Raw genomic sequence first — 24,955 nt, forward strand, 5'->3', positions numbered from 1 at the left:
TTAGTTTGGTGAAGTTGATGAAGGAGTTGCGCTGAATTGGAAATTAATCAAGAAGTTACGGGAAATATTAGTTCTGGCAATGCAATCTTCTAAATCACAATATGGTCTATTATTCATCAAAATATCAGCACATTTAGAGCCTATCCCATAGATTGATGTCATCTCAGATTTTGAGCAATTGTTGATGTTGAATTTATCACTTCGCGCTAAGAAAAATGCCCTTCCTACAAAGGGACCAAAATACAACTTCCAATTATTACAGTCAACAATAGCAGACAATAGTGGTAAATTCGGTATATTGGAAGGCCCACAAGTGTAAAGTAAAAAAACATCCCCTTTATCACTTGCTTTTTTATACTCCTCATTAAACGTTGTTTGGTTCACTATTGTTGACTTATATTGATGGCATTCTGTATGAAATACTGTATTCTGAAACTGTTGAGTAGAGCCTGCAAGATAAATTGGACAAAATGAATCACCAGCAGGTGCACTCCATTCATTGATAATGCAGACAGATGCATCTGTGAGATCAATATCAATTTGATCATCACCTTCCTTGCAAGTTACCATTTTATTGGTAGAATAGGCACTTGATTTGGTACTTTCTCGCCGGATAGCTTTCTTCAATAATAGTGGTACGTTCCTAATGGTAGCTGAGCCAAAGTTATGTCTTGCGCCAGTATGAATATCTTGTAATTCTATTTCTTGATTAATTTCAAATACATTTGATTTAAGGACACGAAAAGAGGCAATAAAATGTTTGAAATGTTGCCAAAATTGACAACCAGGGAGGAATGGTTGGGTCCTCCTTATTCTGAATTTCACTATAATACTTAAAATTCCAATTACATAGAATACTATCACCTGATGCATTTGCCATTAGCCACAACCAGATATATGGACATGTTAAAATTCCTTTATCACTCAGATCATCTTGTTTCTCCAATTTGACCAGCCCTAGTTTTGAGAGTTCTTCTGGTAAAATATCTGTGCCAGGAATATGAGCTGATAACACCAACTTGGTGTGCATCATAATAGCTCGAAGAACAGGTATTAGATAACAAGTATAACTAATCCATTCACTATAGTGATCCTTAAGTTTATAATATACTTGTTCTGCAATTGAAAGAAAGCTGGAATTTTCAAAATCTACCCCTTCTATAGCTGATTGAAGTGCTTCTAATGCTCTGCCATTTCCGCCCATATCGCTTACTAACATATTAAGGAGAGGTGTATTTTTAAAGACTGGCTCGTTCTTTTTTTTTGGGAGAATCTAAAGAACGAATTTGAAGAAAAACTCGCTTTTGATGAGAAACTTGCACTATTTCATGGAATGGACGTGCTAAAGTTGCTGTGCAACATGCAATAATCAAGGGTGATTGTTTATTTATGACAAGTAAGGGATATCTCCGTCATTAAAGAATAAAATAACGAATCCTTTTTCATGTCATCATCTGGGTTAATTAGAGCAGTTTGTAATCCATCAACAATGACATCACAGTTAATTTCTTTATTGCTACTTTTTTTTCTTTAGGCACATCCTCTTAAGAATACTAATAATTGAAAGGGACTGCTTATCATCACGAATATTGGCCAATCAGGTCGGAGGACCGCGATTTCTGAAGCTGGTATAGCATTCGTTTAGCAATTACATCATTTGCATTGCGTTCTTCTTTCATGTTGATTCTTGTATCATTTTCAAAAGAGATGTTGATAATGAGTGCTTCTTGAAAACGAGATTCCAATTCTGGATCATCTTTGAATATTTTACAGAGAATTTTAGGTAACTCTGTAGCATTACGAGATTTACCACATCTGGCACCAGATGTCATTAAAAAGATTGGTGTGTTTGTTTTTTCACATTTATTTTCTTTGAACACGTTATATAGCCCCTGAACTTCTTTTCTTAATTCTTGTTCCAACTCAGATGATTCTTGATAATCCCAAGAACATCCGCCAGTATGTAAAAGTTGTGTAGGAGACTGTCCTAAATCTAAAGGAATGTTATTAAAATCAAGCCTTGGTCTTTTATATAGGTAATCTAAAAATATAGAAACAAGCTAGTTAATAAAAAAAGATCACAAATTTCTTGTTCGAGAGGTAAAACGTTGGGAGACACTTACCAGTGGAAGTGGAAGGGACTACGATAATATGAATGTTCTTGTCAGGTCGATGATTAACATCAAAATAGTTAGTAATAAAATCCACCTCGTCCATCTTCTTGCCTTTGAGTTCATTTGTTATGTGCTCTGTAGTATAAACACCTTCAAGCTTGTCTTTACTGACATTAACCTGCCAAAGGTTCAAATCATCAGGATCACTAATACCACTAAGTTTACTTTCTTTTTTCTTAGAAAAGATATACCGCTTGAGGTTTGAAATTCTAAACTCGCTAATATCATATTGTATATTATCTAAGATGATTATCTTGCCAAGAGTAATCGGGAACGTAGTAGTGTCGTCTAGAATAATACAGTTTAACGAAAAAACCATTTTGGTGATATTTCTTTTTAAAAGTGATAAGAGCAATTGTTAGTTTAGAATGAAAAAAAGTTTGAGAAATACATTCATTCTATTTAATAATACTTAAAAAGAAAATGAAAAGTTGAGAAAGCTTAAGAAAGTTTGAAGGTGTATATATACTTTTTTGAATACATCGTGACTAATAATAAATAGACTCCGATAAACTCTTGATTGATGACATATAGCAAAAAAAAAAAGTAATTTATCAACGTGAAAAAACGGTTTTATCATTCTAATTATTTGATTTTGATTCTCTGACGAATTCTTAGGGTATTTATTTAAAAAAAGTTTAACTAATTTTTAGGGGGAAATCTTACCACACTACCCTGTCACAATATAAATAGTACTTTAAACGTGGTAGTACAGGTGAAGTGACAAATAGAGATCAGGCTAGTAAAAAAAACTGTCCTTCAGAAACATAATAAAAAACGTAAACATGTCAGCACGTGACTATGTGACAAAATCATTGTTAAGATTCCTCATTTTTAGGTCATATAACGGTACAAGTGGCCGTATTTGAATAAATTAATAAAGCGCAGTAACGCTCTAATGATGTAATGATTTACTTTACTCTGGCCATCTTAAAAAAAAAACTGGCCTATCGTAGTTTGAAGTGTTGACGAAAAAATTATTGAAGTCCGGACGAGATTAAGGTATGAATAAAATATATTTTTCCATGTAGCTGTGCAAACGACTCAGAGCTTGTACTATTTTTTTGCTCAGAAAATTCTTTGAAGTGTTAGCTTGTTATTGGGTGGCGAGGCCCTTATTAGATGGAGAAACCTCTTTTTCCAAAACGCTTAAATAATTAAATCACTATTTTTGCCTGGCTTCCTCAGTGAATAACTCCAATAATTCGTGCTTCCTATCTTCTCTTCTTTCATTGACAATTTTACTATCATAAACTTTCGCTGAGTTTTACTAATGCCAATTTTGTTAATTTATTTCTTACTCTTCTAAACATAACTGACGACCATTTTATTCTATCCAGAATATCGACGTTGGGACAAATAAAATCGGATTAGAGTTAATGGATATTGTGTTAGTATTTAGCTTTAGATGAACAAAATACTGGCAATCTTGTAATCTATTTTTTACATCGATAAATCAGTAATTCCGATAAGGATATTATCTCATTTTTTATCTATGCTAACGAACTTACCATCTCATATAAAAAAATTATCATTGAACATGCAATTCATTGATTCATTGAGAGAATTACAGTGGCGAGCAGGAGAAATTTCACGTGACTTCAGTCACGTGTAGTGACTTGTAAAAAATTTGCAAATCATGTTGCAATATACTCGGAATCCATGATAGCGTAGCAGTATAATAGAGTATCTTACGTTATTGTACCATAGTCATCTCGCTTCTCAACTACGCCCTTAACAACTGTTGCCTATGCACTATTGTTGTATGTTGTATTAATGAATCATGAAAAAACGTGTACAAAAAAATTAATATGTGACTACTAGTTTCTATATACAAGTTCTTTCTTCAAGAATCCAATCTTGCTACACATAGTTAACGAATTTCTTCTCAACATTTTTTTCGGATAACAATGAATTATCAAATGCTCTTTATATATTCTTGTTCCTCATTGTAGATTTTCAGGTGGTTTCGCTTCATATGAAATCGATTGTGCTATTAATAAGAATATCGTGTTATGATTAATAACATTAATTACAATACCGTACATACAAAAACGAAAAAATAAATGGTAATATATACTATACTTGAAACCGCAGGAGACTGATTCACACATTAATACTACTTTTTATCTTCCTTCAGTGTAGTGAGCGTAGTTCATTTCATCGGAAACTTGATTTTCTTTTTTGTCTATTAATCATATACAGTTAAAGTGCTGTTGATCGCAAATGTTTCTGCCTATGGGTACAATAAATAGTCTACCCAAACACAATATTCAAAATGCAATAAACAGTTTTTATCCTCTACGAATAAGTCATGAGTCATAAGCCACAATGTGATCGTTACCAGATTTGTACCTCAGTTTTACTTTAATAAGGCAACCGTGACCCTAAGGTCACAGTCTCGTTGTTGGGCAATTTTTTGTGCTGCGGGATTCATTTGTAACGGCTTTTTGGAAACGATCAACGATTACTGATTACCTGTGCCACAATGAAAACTACTTTTTTTTCGGATATTTGTTTTCCCACGGAATAGGTTTATTGCCGACAATTTCCCAATAATTAAGAGGAAAAGAGTATGCAAAGGGGCTTCGGCCACAAAATATTTTAGTAATCGAAAACGGGAAATAGAGACTGACTACATCGGTATATATCGGTTTGATTATTTCGTATTCTTAATAGAACCAAGTTTATTTTTTAATGATAAATAAAGCATTCGTGAATTGCAGGCAAAAAAAATTATTACATAACTCTGAATCGCATTTTTATAAGAGATACAAAACTGGAACAAATAGTTAGAAGGAAAATTGTCAACCATGTGTCGAATATTTAGAATTCCAAAAGGATAGTTTAAGTTACTCTGTATCGTATATATTATCCCATCCCAAGAATCACACAGTACCATCATAGAAAGAAATGTATTTCACTTCTTCGAAACGATGCTTTACACCAGTCAGAGGCTACTCAAAGGACACACATCATTAACTTAATAAACGATATTACATTATTCTTTATCACAGAACTATCTGAATTTGTTTTTGTGTGAGTTGCACTAGTGCTAAATGTTTATCACTGTTCACAACTACGAACAATGATCTTGGGTCACAGTTGGCTATCTCCCTTCACATGCCTCATGTAGACAAAATTCATGTATTGTTCTACGTAGACCATGTATACCAGACTGTATACCAAATAATTATCAACAAAAAATAAATAAATGATAATCGTGACAGTTTATTGCATGCAATTGTCTGATGCGATACATAATCATATTTTGCAGAACCATCATTAAACCTATTTCTATATAATTTCTATGTAAAATATATCTTGCGTAGGAACCGGTTGCAAAAATCAGAATATAAGGGTAACTACTCAGCTTGCGCCTCTGACCACATATCATTCGGGACTGAACTTGTATGTAAAATTTTTGTAGCAGAATTTCCACAAATGTAATTAACTTTCTGAGTTTATGTCTTCTGATTGTAAGTGCATTCTATTTTTTCTAACTAGAATAAAGCAATGAATGCATTGAGTTTTTGTTACGATAATAAATTAAAAGATGATTGATTCTCTTATAGGTACTCATGTGGCGTACTTACGTGATTTTGGCTGAATTAAAGCTATTGTTTCTTGTACACTAAGGATCCTTTTTATATGTTATTGATATCTGTGGTCAAAAATTAATTGTCCACTTTGTCCACTGAGCGTACTCTAATAGATAACAGATAATCTTCTAAAGTGTCTCTAATAAGATAGGGTGCAATAAACACGAAATTTATTGCAGTGTAATCTACGTTTTCTATGCAACGACGTTAACCTTCATTAAAAAAAAACAATATTCCGAGATGATGAGTCGTACCTTATGTTAAAGTAGAAGACTTCGTGGAAATTATTTATCATTCTAACATTGCGAGGCTCTATTTTTTGTACGTAAATATAACTGTTCTTTAAATACAAAAATATGAGTTGTTTACACAATCTAGTATTTTGATGTAGCTATTCGTGATGAACTTCGATGATTATACTAACATCGATTCTATAAAACTTTCCCCACATGATACGCTCTAGCATGGAATCACTTCGAATAAATTCCCCTTGGGTGTTTCCATCATGTGTCCTATAAAGATTAATAGACTGTTTTGCAATATTATGAAGTTCTGAGAAATACTTGCGTAACTTGTCCTTCAATTTGACTAATGTTACCGTTGCGTGGGTGATCTTCCATTGGAATTGTTTCTCGTGCTTCTCATATATAGTTTTTTTATAAATGGCTTTACAATGTACTTCCTTCCAGGTATCTGAACTTATCATTACGTGAAGATGATCAGGGTTATAATTGTAGATTGAATTAGCGAAAACGCTCTTAATTTTGTCTAAGTTCTTCATGACACACTTGTCTTCTTCATATGTAATAACCTGATTAGGAGGGATGTTTATAGCCATGAGTTTTAGTTCGTTGGAAACAATATGACTAAAGAGAGGTTTCCATCGTTTTTTGATCATAGACTTGAGTTCACCAACATTTCTTTCTACAGAGATTTCAATCGGATAGTATGTATCAGAAGGGTAACCAGAAATTATGCAGTTGAGGGCGACAACTGGTTGCAAGTATTTTGTTATTTATTGTAATGGAAAACTAATGTAAGCAAAAGTAACACTAACCTTCGATTTTAATAACTACGTGGAGATTGGATTTGGGAGGATCTTCTTTCCAAATGTCTTTGATCTCAAAATATGACAATATTTCGTTGCTATCGGAAAGATCAAAACAAGGAATTGCATTATTGCTTCCTATACGGGTATTTGTACGCCATAATCTGAGGTCACTTGCACCGATAGTGTCGAAGTAATCTTTTTCAGCTTTAATACGTCTTTTAAGTTCGCCAATCGTTTCGTTTTCTTTAATTTTGATAGAGATTATGTTTCTGAATGGCTTTCCCAGAACTAGACAATTGATGTTGACAGAACGCATTTTTCTGTGTTGAAAGAAACACATGAATTAGCATATTTGATTTTCTATATTCATATTATCATTTATCCTCATCAAGGATACTTTTTTAACCATGAGTCTAGTTTAAATTTGTTGACAAAATACAATACACTATAAAATTGATAAAATAATGATACTACTTTTTGAGTGAGACTCAATATCGTGTCTAGTTATTGTCGACAGTTAACTTACACGAAACATGCAGTATCAGAAAGTAAATAACGTTTCATAACATTAACCCTGCCGAATTTTATGTTGTTTGCGTTCTGTGATCTAGTAATGTATTAGTAAGGTCCTTAGAAAACTATATAAAAAATGGTCATTAGTTTGCACAGCTGAAATATTCATACCTTAATTGCGTATTATATCGTTCGGCTTTAATGTTGTTAATAATTTTATTGCAAATATTTACTTCAACGAGTTCAGGCTTGGAGAAAATAATATAACGGTTTAGAGTTACTGAGTGAGTTACTGTGCTTTATTTTTTTTTAGTCAATTGTACAACCGAAAAATGAATGATCTTACCACACCACACCACCTCGGAAGCAAAAGTATCGGACTTGACCCTTCTGGGGTGTCATCTTGACCCGCTGCATGCACGTTGTCGATCACATATATTTTACAATACTCCATGAATAGGATCGACAACGTGCATGCAGGAGGGTCAAGTTAGCACCGCGTCGCGGGTCAAGTCCGATACTTTTGCACCTCGGAAAGGTGTGATGCCTAACCGTCACCGGACACGTGACCGCCGCGTTCGCGTTGTTTATATTTATCTCAGCGACTTTCCGACTTGTGATCTGATCTCTATTTGTCACCTGCATAATATGTCACTTGCGTTTGCGTTACCATATACATATAGGTGTGGTAAGATGAATAAGATGAAATTGCGTAATAGTAATTAATCAATACTCGTGATAATTACTCATGAGAAGCGATTCATTTCTTTCGCTACTGATAAACTTACAACAAGCCACCGAGTCTATTTTATCAGTCATGATGAGGTTTTTACAAGTATATATACCTCCAAAAAACTCTTTCAACTTTTTTTAACTTACTTCAACTTATTTCTTTTTAACTTACATCTATTTGTTCACTCTTATTAGCAATATCATCGAAATGGGAATATCGTTCAACTGTTACGTTCTGAGTTCTTCCGACACTTTTACAATTGACATTTACAAGGAAGAAGACATAAGATATACCATGCTTGGTAACAATAAATATAATCTTACCGTTTTCAAGTTTGGAAATATCTTGAATTTTATCTGTAGTAGGAATAAGGTTGATGTTTCTGTCATGCGCGGAGTGAAACTCTGGAAAGTTAATGTCAAGAAAAGCGAGATCAAAAAAAATGTTCATACCGAAGAAGACATTATCAATATTAATGGGCGAGAAATGGAACCTGAAGAACTGTTTGAAGAATATTTTAAAGATGAATTAAATAATCAAAATTATATAGTGTCTAACATCCACATTATCGCCATCATCCCCGCCACTGGTAAGTGTCACCCAAATTTCTTGTTCTAAAGATAAAAAATTGGGAGACATTGACTAACTGATTTCACTTCTTCCTCTTCCTTCACACATATTTGACTACATCAGATTCACTAGAGTGGAGCATTGATTTGTCGGATACATCGACTGTCGTTTCAAATGTAGATGCGATTCTCTCTGATTTCAGAGAACTTTTTAAAAGATGCTGTTGTGAAAAGCTTAAACTTCCTATTTTTAAGCCAGATAAAGCTCATCCTTACTATAATGCCATCCGAGATCTCCAAATTCCCTCAAATCCCAAATACAAGCAAAGACCTTTACTCCTCATGAATGATCTTCCTACAATAAATGGAAATGATGGGCTAACCGACACTACTGTTTTAGAAGACCTTTCACAGATAAAAGAGATCATGATAGTCTTGGGAACTTCTGGCTCTGGGAAGACAAGGACATTAATTGAATTGTTATGCAAGAAGTACGGAATTTATTTTACAGGTCTTGTAAAGGAGAATCCGGGTTCGGGTGATCTTCGTATGATGATTGATCATATATTTCCAAGATTAAAAGAATCATTACCTAAAAATGATCTTTATGCTACGAGATATAGCAAATGTTTATTGTTTGCTCGAATTTATACTCTCAATTATATATTGGAAAATTACGGAAAAATAAATCCGTGCAATTGGGCTATCTTACAGCTTTGTCCAACTGTTTTTTTTGATTATGATATTTTTGAGGAAATAACCTCGGAATTCAGAAAAATCTCAGAACAATATTTGGATGAGAATCTTCGAAAATTGATTCGTAATATATCGCTTCTTGTAAATCAGGTAAGATTTTTACATCTGCTTTGTTTTCATTTCAATCTGTTTACTTTATATTATGTACTGTTAATTTTTTAGAAAAGGCTACCAGTAATTTTGGACGAGGCCCAAGAACTCATTGATCGATTTCAAAATAAGTTCACCTCCACTACCGACAAGGATAAAAGTCGACCATTGTATTCACTAGTTATTAGAGCTTTTACAATTTCGGGCATATGCGTTATTCCTTCAGGAACTGGTTTAACTATGAAGTCGGTACTAGATATTACTGGTTCGCATGCCATGAAGGGAGCAACTTGGAATAATGAAGATTTGATTGTTATAAAGAATGAGTTCGGTTTAACTAAAATGCTCAGAAATTTCCTATCAAAATTTGGGTTTCCATTTGATGATCACCAAGATATTATGCGGTGGTTTGTAGGACGAGTTAGGTTTGCAACAACCTTTGTTGAAGAATGGTTAAATAACAATTATGGTATAGATGAATTGTTTGCGAAGTTCAAAGGATATTACACAGACCCGGACAGTAATAAAAGCATTATGGTTAAAATTGTCAATCGGACAAACAATGATACTATACGACAAGGAATAAGGAATAATTTAAAGGAAGGTGAAAGTGAAGTAGATATTTTATCATTATTGGAACGAGCAGTGATAAAGAATTGGTTCGATGGCCTTAATTCAATTATCGTTGAAAAAGAATCTGCCTTGGAATTATTTGAATATGGAGTCGCTCTATTGCATAGAGAAAAAGATAGTAAATTGCAGATTATTATCAGTGAACCCCTTGTAATAGAGTCTGCATTGCGATATTTCTTAAAATATACCGACTTTTCTTTGCATATTTTGAGACGGATGTCTGATATAGATTTCTCTCCATCTAGTATGGGGATATTGTGGGAGCTTCTTATTCCTAATGCAATTATTAAGCTTTTCCAAGATGAAGGTGTTCGTGATATATTTAAAAACCCGCTTCCATACAATGATTGGAAGATTTATGAACCACCTAATGGCTCACTCTCTGTTCTAGCAACGCGTAGTACTTCTGATTATACTCTACCAAATTTTTTGGAAAACCCCGTTTCTCCTTTCTTTTATCCAGAAAATGTTGCAGGACCAGATGTAGTAACAGTAATGTGTCCAGTGGACTCAGACAAAAAGTATGTTGTCATTTATGTCATTTATACAGATAATATATATTAATGAAATATTGTATATAATTTTAGATATCTTGTCTTAATTCAAGCTAAGTTTCGATTAAAAAATAAAGGCGATGTTCTATTAACTACCGATCCAAAAAAGTTTTACCATACAAGATCGGAGAAGAAGGGAGTTGAAGCTAAATTGGTACTATCCTTTTAAAATTTTGTTTATGTGCTTTGATTTACAATAACTTATAATATTAATAATTTTTTTTTCGAATCCTATAACTAGTTGAATGGGAAAGTATATGAAATATCTTATGACAAGGTAACAAAACTGATCAAAAAGAATTATGATGGTATTTTTAGGATTTTCATCAGTTATCCTGCTGAAGTAACACTAAAGGAGGAAATTGAAGCTAAGGAAATGGAAGTTGAGGAAGAAGAATGGGTTGCAATTATTGACGCAAGTAATTGTAATCGTATTTTTGAAGAAAAACATATTGAAATGTTCAAGGAGTTAAAGAATCCAAGAAAGAGAAATTTTGATAATGGTCAAAATTCATCTAATAAAAAGCCAAAAGCTCTGGCAGAGGTAGATGAGGCAGAGGTAAATGAACAGTAATCTTAGGCAAACGTACTGCATCATGTCCTCCCCCTGCTCTCCGGGGTCCCAGCGGATCAATGATCAAGAAATAACAATAATATATAATATAATGAAAAAAAGCAAAGCAGTAAATTACGAATTAATTTTTACTTCAAATCACAAATTAATAAACGCAAGTTTAATGCATAAACGCGAATTTAATGCACAGATTGATAATGAATGAATTTTACATATTTGAATTGGTTACCCCTACGGACACATCAGGAGTCAATTGTAACAATTGTAAAATGATCACGTGTTAGCGCATTAAAGTAGGATCAACACGTATTTATGTGTGTGCACGTGACGTTCCTGATGGGTATCATTTGAATTATTAGTAAGAAACCATCTGGATGATTATAATCTCTGATTTACGTATAGTGATAGAGTTTTATTTTTTTTTGCAAATATCATTCATAGTATCATAAAAAGTTTTATCAATACAGGTTAAAAATTATCAAAACAGTGTTCTTGACGTTATAAATTCAAAGCTGTGATTAGATTTCTTGTATGTTTTCTTGTATGTTTTCTTGTGATCTAATGATAAGCAACCTGTAAATTATGGTTTTCTTTTTTTATTCATAAACTCTATACACTTGTTACCCATCTTAATCAATCCTCCAGCAAGTAAAGCGGACAGAAATCCAATTCTGAGCACGAAGTACTTGTTATGTTTATCACATTAGTACCAATTGAGATAAAAATCAGCAATCCAGGATAATCCTTCTCCAGGTAAAGAAATAAAATAACCATGGTATTTCTTTTTTGTTGATTGATATCAAGCGATTGCTGTACACAAATTATTGATTAGCTTTCATTACGCATTCAATAATCAAGAATTGTGAGTGATATATCTCACATCAATAACGGAAATTTATTGGTTAACTGCAGGATAGATGGAACTTTTATCGAAAATACCAGTGCTGGTATTCGTTAACTGAGGACATTTGTATGAATCTTCGGAGTTTACATGTGACCTCTAGAATAATTTCCAAGTTAGATCAAATGCAAGCATATGAAAATACTAAAAAGAAGCGTCATTGAAAGAACAATTCCCATGGCTGCCCACAACACATGTCATATATACATGGCCACGAATTCTTTATCGTCATAGTGGCATAACTTCGATATTGCTACTAGGTCATCTTCATTTTTCCTTTCACCCGCTAAGCTATTTATGATGTATCATCATTTTCGTAAAGCATCGATAATCCAAGGGAATTGTTTTTCTAGCATCGCTTTTGTACCAATTTTATATGTATAAATACTTCTTGACTCTGCACTGTTTGAAAACAACTCTGCAAAACAAAATCAAAATGAAATTCAACCTTTTTTTGCTCCTTTTAGCCACCCTTCTTGCTGTTGGGTCGTCTCAGCAACAGAAGACTTATACTATTCGAGACCCTAAATCCAAACTATATTGGGCAGCAGATAAAACTAATCATATTGGTCTACAAGTCGCAGGTGCAAAGTGGATATTAACTACTGCTCCTGGTGGCTTTACTATTAGTCCCAGTAATAATCCTGACCTCTATGTCACATACAAGGGTAATGGAAACCTTCTTACTCTTGAAGGAAATATTTCTCAGCTAAATCAGGAATGGATATTTGTTCCTTCTAAAGCTAGCGAGCATGCCATTCAACTTGTTCAATATAGTAATCAGTTTGCAAATATTGGAAATAATGGATTTATTATTGCTGGTACTAATCAATTGGGATGGATATTTGAAGAAAAATAAATGTTTTTTACTTATGTTGTCTATATCATATAACTGAATGAATTTGTATATTTTTTTTTGTATCAAATATACAGTATATATATTTTTTGTATCTACTTAAAACTATAGTTAGACAATTACTAGAAATAAAGCGCAATTAACATAATTTCTTCAATTTCGTAAAAATAAATTGCATAATAAGCTTGATGAGAATTTCGCTCATCTCTGTTTTCTTTTTGTATTCCTTCATAATTTCTTCAGTATAACCCACTTTATTCACCTCTTCGAGGGTAAGCGTACTCCCAAAATAATGAAGAATTTTTTGCAGTAGTTTATCATACAGTCGTTTGTAGTGGACAAATATCAAGTAAGCAGTTATACCAATAATAACAGAAAACTAAATATTATAACTTAGGTCAATTCTCATATGGAAGACTAACAGACTAGAATTTAATACAATTACTGTACGTTAAAAAACCCTTGACGACAGTTTATGAAGAACATGATATCGGAGCTCCGCAAACACATGAGCTGTATGTGGAAATAATTAAAGTAAGTTTTGCGTATCTGGTGTTTTTCATTTACTGCTTTCAGTTCAAAAGAATGTTCATTTGCGTTTGATGTTATGATAGTAAAATGTTGTACCGCTCGAAGTCTATTGCTGTTTGTATCTGTGCTTACTTCTGGTGGGTTACTATTTTCAACCATTCTTCCTCGCTTGTTCTTTCTTGAAGACAGTGAATATTATGTACTACATATTACAAAACTATTATTATTCGGTTTTTGTCATTAATATCTCAGCATTTACATGCTATACAGGTTATATAGTGAAGTTAGATAAAACATTTGATAAGGAACAAAAAAATAGTCACGTGAAAAATAAGTTTATTCAATTACTTAATTCGGTAGCCATAATCATTAGAACAATCTACAACACCTATCCTAATTAATTAAGTAATTTAATATCATCAGTGTAGCGTAGCAATTAAATATTTCAATTTTTCTGCTTCGTTTTCTAAAAATGTTCTGTGCACTAGTTGACCATTCCCACTGGTGGTATAAGTCATAACTCATAAAGGTAGTATATATTTGCCTCTGTGGAATATCATGTGATAAATAGTATAGATAAACTATGTGGAAACTATAGATTTTTGTTTTGGATAGTAATTGAGAATAGTGCTTTCTAAGCATTTCCCGAGAATGTTTCTACCATTTTGCTTAATAATTTAGTCTGTATTTTTTTCTTTAAAAGCGGACTACAATTTTACTATAAACACTCCATGTTATAAAAATTCTTTAAAACGACTAAATATATTTCGGAATTTGTTATTCTATTATATGGCGAGCATGCATCTTTAACGAAGAAAATACCTAATGTGTTTTGGAATAATTCAGATATTTGATTGGGAGAATACTGAATAGAAACACTTGACCCTCAGTTCAAGAAACGAGTTATTAGTAGATGATGCTGAGTGAACTAAATAAGAGACTATACTGTAGATATTTTTCTTTATGGAGCGGAGAAAAATTTCATGTCAATGATTCTAGCATTTCATAAAGTACTAAAAACAAAAAAAAACATTTCTTAATCTACTACGTAGGCTCCGCCTAGAACATATTTATCTTTCAATAAAGTATGTCATTTAACATAATTATATAACCATCGGACATTAGTTTTTTTTCATCGTCTATACTTGTATGATTTGTAGTGTTCCGAACGGATCGAATCAGATCGGATTTGAGATGAATCCAATCTGATCCGAATTCGGATCAAAAAAAGTTGGATTTGATCCGATCTGAATTCGGATCAAAAATAATTGGATCCGATCCGATCCGAATCCGAAATAAGCTTGATTCGATTCGGTCTGAATCCAATTCGGATAAAACCGATCCGATCCGAATCCGATCTGAATCAGAAGTTAAAAAAAAATGTTTTGCAACGTTTTTTTAAAGATTTATTTAATAAAAAACGTTGCGAAACATTTTTTATTTCAATTTAAACAAAAAAAAACCGTTGCGAAATGGTTTTTTAACGAATTTAATAAAAACTGTTGCGAAACGGTTTATTTAATTAAAAATAACCGTTTCACAACGGTTTTTTTAATTGTTCTAATATAAACTGTTGCGAAACAGTTTATTTAATTAAAAAGAACCATTTCGCAACAGTTTTTTAAAATATTTTAATATAAACCGTTACGAAACGGTTTATTTAACTAAAAAGAACCATTTCGCAACGGTTTTTTAAAATATTTTAATATAAACCGTTGTGAAATGGTTTATTTAATTAAAAAGAACCATTTTGCAACGGTTTTTTTAATTGTTTTAATATAAATCGTTGCGAAACGGTTTATTTAATTAAAAAGAACCGTTTCGCAACGGTTTTTTAAATTATTTTAATAAAAACTGTTGCGAAATGGTTTATTTAATTAAAAAGAACCGTTTCACAACGGTTTCTTAAATTGTTTTAGTATAAACCATTGCGAAACAGTTTATTTAACAAAAAAGAACCATTTCGCAACGGTTTCTTAAATTGTTTTAGTATAAACTGTTGCGAAACGGTTTATTTAATTAAAAAGAACCGTTTCGCAATGGTTTTTTAAATTATTTTAATAAAAACCATTGCGAAACGGTTTATTTAACAAAAAAGAACCATTTCGCAACGGTTTTTTAACTTAAACCGTTGCGAAACAGTTTATTTAATTAAAAAGAACCGTTTCGCAACGGTATTAATATAAACCGTTGCGAAACGGTTTATTTAATTAAAAAGAACCGTTGCGAAACGGTTTATTTAATTAAAAAGAACCGTTTCGCAACGGTTTATTTAATTAAAAAGAACCGTTTCGCAACGGTTTATTTAATTAAAAAGAACCGTTTCGCAACGGTTTATTTAATTAAAAAGAACCGTTTCGCAACGGTTTATTTAATTAAAAAGAACCGTTTCGCAACGGTTTATTTAATTAAAAAGAACCATTTCGCAACGGTTTATTTAATTAAAAAGAACCGTTTCGCAACGGTTTTTTAAATTATTTTAATAAAAACCATTGCAAAACGGTTTATTTAACAAAAAAGAACCGTTTTGCAACGGTTTATATTAAAACAATTAAAAAAACCGTTGCGAAACGGTTTATTTAACTAAAAAGAACTGTTTCGCAACTGTTTTTTAAATTATTTTAATAAAAACCGTTGCAAAACGGTTTATTTAATTAAAAAGAATCGTTTCGCAACGGTTTTTTTAATTGTTTTAATATAAACCGTTGCAAAACGGTTTATTTAATTAAAAAGAACCGTTTTGCAACGGTTTTTTAATTGTTTTAATATAAACCGTTGCAAAACGGTTTATTTAATTAAAAAAAACTGTTTCGCAACGGTTTTTTTAATTGTTTTAATAAAAACCGTTGCGAAACGGTTTATTTAACAAAAAAGAACCGTTTTGCAACGGTTTCTTAAATTATTTTAGTATAAACCATTGCGAAATGGTTTATTTAACTAAAAAGAACCGTTTCGCAACGGTTTTTTAAATTATTTTAATAAAAACCGTTGCGAAATGGTTTATTTAACTAAAAAGAACCGTTTCGCAACGGTTTTTTAAATTATTTTAATAAAAACCGTTGCGAAACGGTTTATTTAACTAAAAAGAACCGTTGCAAAACGGTTTATTTAACTTATAAAAAGAACCTTGATTGCGAAATGGTTTATTTAACTAAAAAGAAGCCGTTGGTCAAAGCAGGTTTATTGTTTAAGCAACCGTTTACGCACGGTTTTAAATTATTTTAATAAAAACCGTTGTGAAACGGTTTATTTAACAAAAAGAACCATTTCACAACGGTTTTTAATTGTCTTAATAAAAAACGTTGCGCAAAACGTTTTTTATTTTCTAAGATTCAGATCCGATCCGGATCTGATCCGAATCCGTTCGAATCTGATTCGATCTGATCCGATTTGAATGAATAACTGATCTGATCTGATTCGATCTGAAACGGATCAAATTTTTTTGATTTGGATCAGATCACGGATCATAAAAAAGCTGATCCGATCCGATCCGTTTCAGATCAGATCTGCGGATACGAATCGGATCGGATTTTTTTCGGAACACTAATGATTCGTGATAACCTCCGCAGAAATATCTAAACATAAGAGCCCGTGTTAGCTGTTAGTATTATTCAAAGGGTACATGCAAGTAAATAAACATAACGGGGATTTCAATACTTACTTCCATCACTAAGACTAAGGTCAGTAAGCTTTTCAATTTTTTCGACAAGTTTTTTCAATCGTCGGTTCTTCCGGTCTTTGATTATTAATTTAGAACATACAATAACGTGAAAGTGCTTTCTTCCAGGTTGTTCTTCCTAGTGCTTGCTAACAAGTTTTGTTACCTCGAGCTTTTTCAGAACATCAATTTTTACCTTTTTTACCTTCTATAGCTCCAAGTGATCGTGCTCGATATAAATGACATCATTAATTCTTCTCTCGATCTCTTTGAAAATAATCGTTCTGAGATAATTAATATTTGCGATTATGGGGACCTTAATGGTAAATGACTCAGGATTTTCCTCTATTTCACGATAAAGACGACAAGTAAGCTCAATTTCGATCATAATGTTATATTTATTAAATGCTGTAATGATATTTTTTTCAAATAAACATTTTTTATTAACAGATTCTTTACTATTCCAATACCATCTAACTTGACCACGAGTAAACTTGTACATAACTAATTTGCATAAATGTCCGCCATTCATTAAACATTCTTCCGCTCCACATTTTTTGGCATTTCCGTTGGGAATTTGAAGAGTTTGTCAACATCATGACCCTCATATGCACTAGAACTAGTGAATGAACATATGAAAAAAATGTAAATGCAAACCTCCATGTAATGAACATGATATAGTGAGAGTTTTAACAGTTAATAGTAGACGAATAAAAATTTATTCAATTCTTTGTTAATTAAGAATAACAAATATCGTTACATCAGTTATTGATTGATATAGGACCCCGCTTACTTCTAATAGAGGTCTCCGAAAATATAAGGTAAAATTTATATTAAAAAAAAATTTTAGGTCTCTTAATAGATAAAGGTAAAATTATATATATGACAAATAAAGGTCTCCGGATATGTAAGGTAAAGTTAAAATAGGTTTCCGGTTTTATAAGGTAAAATTAAATATAAGTTTACAAATGTTTCGGTAAATAATAAGGTAAAATTGTATATAAAATTTAATATTTACCTTATATATACTAATTTGAAATATTGTACAATAATTATTACAATATTTGGTAATATACGTTTTATAATTTTTTCTCAAAATAAAAAATTTATTCTCTTCTTTATACTTGTAAAAACCATTTTATATTTTTAATTTTATTTGCATTAGCACTATCTTTTTGAAAATTATTACAAAAATTAGCTTTTAAAATATAAAAATTCGTACAGCAATTAGCAACTTCAGAATTTAATTTCAGTACTTTGGTTAAATCAAATCATATTTTACTATCTAAGAAAGTTGTTTAGTAAGGTCGAACTACTTATATTTGAATTTTTATAGCAGTTGGAGTAATATTTATTGCATACGAGCATTTTTTTATTTTAATATTAACTTAAAATTTACGTTTTTTGTTTATTAAATTCGGAGCGTAATTTGGGCATTTTAGTCAAATGAAATCACCTTTTTAAGCTTAAGTAATATTGTTCGGCGAGGTCGAAACTACCTGAATATTAATTTTCATAAGAATCAGTTTAATATTTACGGAATACGAGCAATTTTCGCACTTTTAATTTTTTTTTATTTTCCCGATCAGTGATTATAGGCGTAATTTGGGCACTTTGGTCAAATGAAATCACTTTTTCATGCTTAAGTAAAGTTGTTCGGCAAGGTCGAAAATATTTAGATAAATATTTTCATAGCAGTTGGATTAATACTTATGGGGTACGAGCATTTTTTCATAATAATACCAATTACGAATTTATTTTTTTTAAAAAAAAATTAATTAGATTTTTTTAAAGAAAGTAAGTGAATAATAGTTTCGAAGTAAAGTTAAAGATGTGTGTCTTTAAGATTTTTTTTATAGTATTTTTGTAATTCAAAGTACTTTTTTTACTAATAAAAGTTATTTATCTTTAAAGAATAAGAATTAAACTTAGTAAAAATAAAAAATTTTTAAAATTTATTGTAATGATTATAAAATATTTTGTTTATTTAGTAATATTTAAAAAAATTTAGGTCTCTGAAAATCTAAGGTAAAATTTAATATAATTTTAAAAGGTCACTATATATATATGGTAAAATTATGAGATAAGAAAGGTTGGTAAAATTACTAGTAAATCTGAAATTTTGCCCGGAGACCTTTATTAGAAGTAAGCGGGTCCTATTGATATAATAAAATGCGTCATATAATTGATAATTTATTGATGGCAGTGCACTATCTTTTTTGAATAAGTTTCAATATCTCATTTAGCTTTTGATTCATCCCATTAATTTCTGTTTTAAGCTCGTTAGTTTCTGATCTAAATCCACTAATCTCTTCTATAACTTGTCCCATTTCTGAGCTTAATAGACGATACGTTTCTAATTCTATACAATTTTGTATGCCATACTGCTTAGGCTGCCCTATTTTTCCATACATGGCATCAGTTCCAGCAGTTTCGAATGCTATAACCACCTCCGGTTTTATATGAACGTGTAAATGACCATGGCACTCTTTTGCTTGATAGTCTTTAGATTCTAGAGATTCCCATTTCCCAAAGTTGAACGCAAAAAGTTTAACAGGATTTTTGATCTGTTGCTTACAGATATTTTCTACCAAATATGTAGACATGAAGTATCCCAGCACCCAAATCCATAAATTCCTATCGATAACTAAATGCTTGTTCGTTTTATTATTGTTTGGTCTAGTATTCTTGTCATATGTATTGTATGTCCTGGGATGAGAACATATTAGAATTTCACGTACATCATCCTGTTGGGACACACATATCCAACCATCTTTCCCATCTTCTCCAATGACTATACGTTCTTTCTCCATGTACCAGTTACAATACCGAGGGAAACGAACTTGCTGTGGAGTCATTCCAGCACAAAAAACAGGAGGCTCTTCATGATTCGAGTTGTGGTTCTTACTAGGACGCTCTAATAAAAATTTGGGATAGTCATGTATAATACGTTTAGGACTCATATTATGAATACACTTCAAATTCTCACCTTTAAGAGAGGGGCTTTCCAGACATTTTTTTTATTACTCTCAGGTGGAGGAGGATACTTACAATCTGCATGATGTCTGCAATAAATTTTAGAAGGTATGGAATTCATAGTAGGCTCAATAGGAGCTGGCAGTTTGTATTTTCTCCGAACACTATTTACATAACTTCTTGCAGCCTTTAGTGTATTCGGCAAGTCACCGGACAAATTATATAACATATCAAACCATATAACAGGGTCCAACTGTATGGCATATTCCCATTCTTTTTGGTTATTATTCGGGAGTAATTCAATCCGGTAAGCAACCTGAAAATTACGATTTTCTTTTTTATCCATAAACTCCAGACACTTGTTACACATCTTAATCAGTCCTTCGACAAGTATAGTAGACGGGCCAAAAATATCACTGATCATTGTGGATTTGAGGAAATTTGCGGGTTTGAGAAAATTGGCGGGTTCAAGGAAATTGATAAAATTAAAGTCGTTAAGGGAGTTATTGATGAGATTACTGAAAAGTCTAAGGATAGCGAAGAGCTTAAAGATGAAATTGAATCTGACAAGGATCCGTACTATGTTGAGACCGGAGGAGAAGGAGAGACAATAGCAGGAAAAGTAGATACAATAGGAGAAGAGATAGTAGATGAAGCAGCGGTAAGTCGTTCTAATATTGTTAGTCAGTATCAATAGTATCAGTAACCTGATAGAGCCATATACAGCATCAAATACCCAAAAAAACGTAGTGTTAGTAACTTACCTTGGAGTATTGTAGTTAACGTATGAATTGTACTAGAATTATTCTTTATTGTGATAGATTGATTAACGGATATACTTAATATATCTCAAATCATGTTCGGTTTATCAATTATTTCAAAATCATAACTAACTTCATTATTATTGTCGATAATAGTAGTGTTACTATCAATGTTATCAGGCATATTAAAATTAAGACACGTTATTTTAAAAAGGAAGAGTATGAACTTTTTTTTTTTGAAAATTTTTTTTTTTTTTTTTGATAAAACAAAGATTCTTTTGGGTAGGAGGAGAAAATTCTTTTTTTTTCATATTTATTTAAAAAAAAAGGACGCGGGAATTAGATTTTTTCTAAACACTAGTCGAAATAGGAATATTCGACCTCTAAAAAATTCAGCCTAAATTCGGCCAATTTTAAAAAAAATCGACCTAAATTAGTAATGATATACAATTCAATCTATATTCGACTCTGATTCGATCCTGCAGAATGATGGTCGAAATGCGTATAATAAAATTAAACTATATTCAACCTAACAGAATAATGGTCGAACTATAACTTTTTTTTTACAAAAAATATAAAAAATAATGGCCGAATTGCATGCTTTTTTTATTCACTTTTCTAGATAAAATAGTGGTTATACTATATTAATAATACTAAATATAATAAAAAAATAATTTGTTAAAAAATGTTTTGAAATTCGAATTGGTGTAAATACCAGTTCGAATGTTATATTAAATCAACGCAAATGGAACTTTCTATTTATAGGAATAACGGCTAAATATTCCCTGGCATTAGATCGATCCGATTTTTTGTATTTTACAGGTATAAACCGACCTAAAATGTTGTGTATCGGGATTATATTGTCTCTACTGCTTGGGTAGAAACTATCTTCCCATAATTCGACGTTGCAAGTTTCGACATCATCGTCAATATTGAAATGGAATCGAGATGTCAAATTTGCCGGTTTGTACCATTTGATGTAAGCCAATTTGTGTGTCAAATTACGGGAAGATAAATGAACGCTATGTTCGAAAAAAAAATTGGATTTGACCTGGGTAAGTATCAACGCTATTCCCATCACGATTAATAAATTTAGCTAAGACGAATGAGCTCTTAATATGTCGTGTTGCAGCAGCAGATCCAAAAGTTTCTGCACAGATTTGACATCTTCCATATCGATTCGCTCTGTTGATAATGATCGTTGAATTGGGTAAATTTTCCGTGAACGGTTTTCTGAATATAGAATCTACATATGTATCCTCGTAATATTCGATAAGTAAATCGTAGATTTGTTCCTCAAGATGAATATCTTTGGATTGCGGTGCTAAAAATTTACCCGGAAATTCCTCGCAACCAGTAATTGGTGACTCCGATATATTTCTGGAATTCATCAAAAATCGATACATTTCATCTGTTGGAAATTCGGAAAGAGAACCGACAGAAGGTCGTTTATCGAGTAATTCGAGTCCTATTACTTCTGAACTTGAACTATTAATAATATCATTTATTTGCGCTTCGGTCATCAATCGACGCATTAGTTCAGGTTCGATTTGGCGGTGGCTATTAGGCAAAGATCCTAATAAATAATTTATTATTAATCTTTGTTAAATGAAATAATATAATTCGAAAAATCGACACAATTAAATTTGAATTACCTAATAAGCCATTCATTCGTTCAAAGCTAAAGCACCAGAACGAATACAGAGGTCCGTAATCGTAAGAGCACTCGCATAGATGTAATGATAGGAGGAGGTTTGGCGTTATTTTTTCTTCGCCATAGCATTCTTCAATCAATTTAATTATCTTTATCAAAAGTTCATGGGCTTCTTTCATATCGTTAATCTCCACAATTCGTCTAACCAAAATCGTACAAACTCTTACGAAATACGTAAGAATTTTGCGATCTTTACCCGGAAGATGATTCCATAAAGCAACAGTGGCATATATTAGGAAAAAGTTGCGCCATTGGTTAGCGGTAAAGTTAGAAAACCCTTCTCTACAATGGATTTTACCAGGAATTCGTCCCAAATCTGATGGTACTTTAAATTCGTCCATTTTCTTTTGAATTGATTGAAGATCTTTTTCTGTTAATACACCTTCGTCAATCCATATTCGTTTTGTTATCCATTTAGCGATTCCTAGAAAAAGGCAATGCATCGGATCTACAACAACAAAACGAATCGGATCAAAATACGGCAGTCTTAATATTTCAGACCACCTTACGCCATTCTCCTTGACGAATCTCTCTCTTTCTGCGTTAGATTTGCATCGTCGCCATTCTAAAGCCTTTTGACGATGCTCGACTGGATCTTTCATGATAAACCAGTCGCTCATATCCGCCATACCACCAAAATTGCGATTATTGGCCCTTTTTTCGCATCGATGGCATGATGCAAGGGCAGAGATGTGCCCGCATAATTTTCGAGCTCCAGGAATATCGCATGAAGCAATTATTAATGCAGCTCGAATATCTTTGCCATTTGGACATTCATAAGTGCGATTAAGAATTACGCCTTTCCAAAGTGATTCTAATTCCGTGATTATTGGTGAAAGGTAATGATTTACTCTATGTAATTTAACCTCATTGGGCCCTGGTAATATGCCGAGTATAAGCATATTTTCAGGCTTAAATCGAACATCCCGAGGTAGATTACATATTATTGCGTATATTACACCTGTACTGTAAATCGTTCCTTCGTACGGCTGGAACCAATCCAAATTTATCATTAATCCTAGATGAGTATCAGCCTTGTCCGGTCGGAAAAAGTTATTTGACCCTTGTTCGTTTGATTCCTTAAGATTTTGCCAAATTTGCCCGTCGTATATGTCTGATAAAACATTATCAATTACTGAACGACGAGTCCAATGCCGCAATAATTCTTCAAATCCTGGTCGCTTGAACATACTAGAAAGCTGCTGTTGTATACTCGAGACCGGATAAATTAATTCAGGAACAATTGATATACTATTATTTAAAGAAATTTTCTTTCCTAAAGGAGTTTGACATTGCTTTAATCTCTTTGTGGCCGAATTTGGAAATTCGACATGGCTGCATTTCATAATAGTATTATCATCATTTGATATTATATCCTCTTTTTTGTATAATTTGTGGCATTTTTGGCAAGCTGCAAATTGCGTAAATCGATCGATAAGTCCTAACACTTTTCTTAACATATATAATGAATTTGGAAATGATTCGGGATTGATATTTTTACACACTTTCAATATTATTTTAATAAATTGTATTAATTCTTCAATTGCGGTATTTGGTATGTTATGACTCGACCTGAACTTCATAATCCATATCAAAATCCCCCCCCTTAATTAGTTCATCTGTTGGTAATTCTGAAATATTCAGTGTGTCTGAAATATCTGGTATGTCGAACATAGGATGAGAATAATTCTCAAAATTACTTGAAAATTCGTTATCATCATTATTAGGAGAATCTTCTTGTGCCGAAGATTCACTAGTGTAGATATCATCCGTGTCATATTCAGTTGATTCAGCGACTTGCTCAACTTCAGTAATATGACGAAGTGTGCCTGTTTTTGACCTTTTTTTACGTGGAAGAAATACATATTGTTGTTCCTCATACGTATCATTATCAGAATATGTATCAATAGATATTGTCGTATCTTGTGGTTCTACTAACGGTATTGTCGTATCTTGTGGTTCTACTAACGGTATTGTCGTATCTTGTGGTTCTACTAACGATATTGTCGTATCTTGTGGTTCTTCTAACGATATTGTCGAATCAATCAGTTCTACTAACTCTTGAGACGTTGGAGCCTTATCGGAATTTAATGGTTCTAAAGAATTCGTTTGCTCGTGTCTCTCCTTTGTGCGCGGATCAATCATTTTCCCATTACAATTGCTGCAATAGCACGGAACCTTCGATCTTGGTTTTCTGGTCGTAAATTCGGCATAAGTTCGTTCAGAGGTTGAAGAACTCGGATTATTATATTCGTCCAAGATATTAGCAGCAATGCGTTTTCTTCTCCCTTTATTCATTTTTTGATAAA

The 24,955-nt window shown here is 32.2% G+C and overlaps 8 protein-coding genes across 8 annotated transcripts; 3 read left to right on the top strand and 5 right to left on the bottom strand.

Annotated features, from left to right (window-relative positions):
• OCT59_022105 (uncharacterized protein) lies at positions 1-1,219 on the bottom strand (the record flags this gene model as incomplete). Its single annotated transcript, XM_066144603.1, has 2 exons — positions 1-808; positions 891-1,219. 2 exons carry the CDS (start codon positions 1,217-1,219, stop codon positions 1-3), a joined length of 1,137 nt encoding a protein of 378 aa, XP_066006047.1.
• A 361-nt stretch (positions 1,220-1,580) lies between these two features.
• On the bottom strand, positions 1,581-2,657 carry OCT59_022106 (uncharacterized protein; the record flags this gene model as incomplete). Its single annotated transcript, XM_025328987.2, has 3 exons — positions 1,581-2,041; positions 2,124-2,506; positions 2,644-2,657. The coding sequence occupies 3 exons, from the start codon at positions 2,655-2,657 to the stop codon at positions 1,581-1,583; spliced, it is 858 nt and encodes a 285-aa protein (XP_025164431.2).
• A 3,016-nt stretch (positions 2,658-5,673) lies between these two features.
• OCT59_022107 (uncharacterized protein) lies at positions 5,674-7,794 on the bottom strand (the record flags this gene model as incomplete). The annotated part of the gene is made up of 10 exons (XM_066144604.1): positions 5,674-5,677; positions 5,771-5,808; positions 5,882-5,915; positions 6,031-6,116; positions 6,201-6,769; positions 6,834-7,147; positions 7,302-7,314; positions 7,385-7,434; positions 7,512-7,588; positions 7,687-7,794. The coding sequence occupies 10 exons, from the start codon at positions 7,792-7,794 to the stop codon at positions 5,674-5,676; spliced, it is 1,293 nt and encodes a 430-aa protein (XP_066006048.1).
• A 573-nt stretch (positions 7,795-8,367) lies between these two features.
• On the top strand, positions 8,368-11,425 carry OCT59_022108 (uncharacterized protein; the record flags this gene model as incomplete). The annotated part of the gene is made up of 5 exons (XM_025323121.2): positions 8,368-8,662; positions 8,767-9,488; positions 9,561-10,642; positions 10,709-10,829; positions 10,917-11,425. 5 exons carry the CDS (start codon positions 8,368-8,370, stop codon positions 11,247-11,249), a joined length of 2,553 nt encoding a protein of 850 aa, XP_025164426.2. The 3' UTR covers positions 11,250-11,425.
• Positions 11,426-12,586: 1,161 nt separating this feature from the next.
• On the top strand, positions 12,587-13,009 carry OCT59_022109 (uncharacterized protein; the record flags this gene model as incomplete). Its single annotated transcript, XM_025323120.2, has 1 exon — positions 12,587-13,009. The coding sequence occupies one exon, from the start codon at positions 12,587-12,589 to the stop codon at positions 13,007-13,009; it is 423 nt and encodes a 140-aa protein (XP_025164425.2).
• Positions 13,010-19,405: 6,396 nt separating this feature from the next.
• Positions 19,406-20,158, bottom strand: OCT59_022110 (uncharacterized protein; the record flags this gene model as incomplete). Its single annotated transcript, XM_025328986.2, has 1 exon — positions 19,406-20,158. One exon carries the CDS (start codon positions 20,156-20,158, stop codon positions 19,406-19,408), a length of 753 nt encoding a protein of 250 aa, XP_025164424.2.
• A 123-nt stretch (positions 20,159-20,281) lies between these two features.
• On the top strand, positions 20,282-20,868 carry OCT59_022111 (uncharacterized protein; the record flags this gene model as incomplete). The annotated part of the gene is made up of 2 exons (XM_066144605.1): positions 20,282-20,293; positions 20,527-20,868. The coding sequence occupies 2 exons, from the start codon at positions 20,282-20,284 to the stop codon at positions 20,866-20,868; spliced, it is 354 nt and encodes a 117-aa protein (XP_066006049.1).
• Positions 20,869-24,206: 3,338 nt separating this feature from the next.
• Positions 24,207-24,944, bottom strand: OCT59_022112 (uncharacterized protein; the record flags this gene model as incomplete). The annotated part of the gene is made up of 1 exon (XM_066144606.1): positions 24,207-24,944. One exon carries the CDS (start codon positions 24,942-24,944, stop codon positions 24,207-24,209), a length of 738 nt encoding a protein of 245 aa, XP_066006050.1.
• Between the last annotated feature and the right edge of the window lie 11 nt (positions 24,945-24,955).

The sequence above is a fragment of the Rhizophagus irregularis genome, chromosome 31 (assembly GCF_026210795.1).
Source record: "Rhizophagus irregularis chromosome 31, complete sequence".
In the NCBI taxonomy this organism is placed as follows: domain Eukaryota; kingdom Fungi; phylum Glomeromycota; class Glomeromycetes; order Glomerales; family Glomeraceae; genus Rhizophagus; species Rhizophagus irregularis.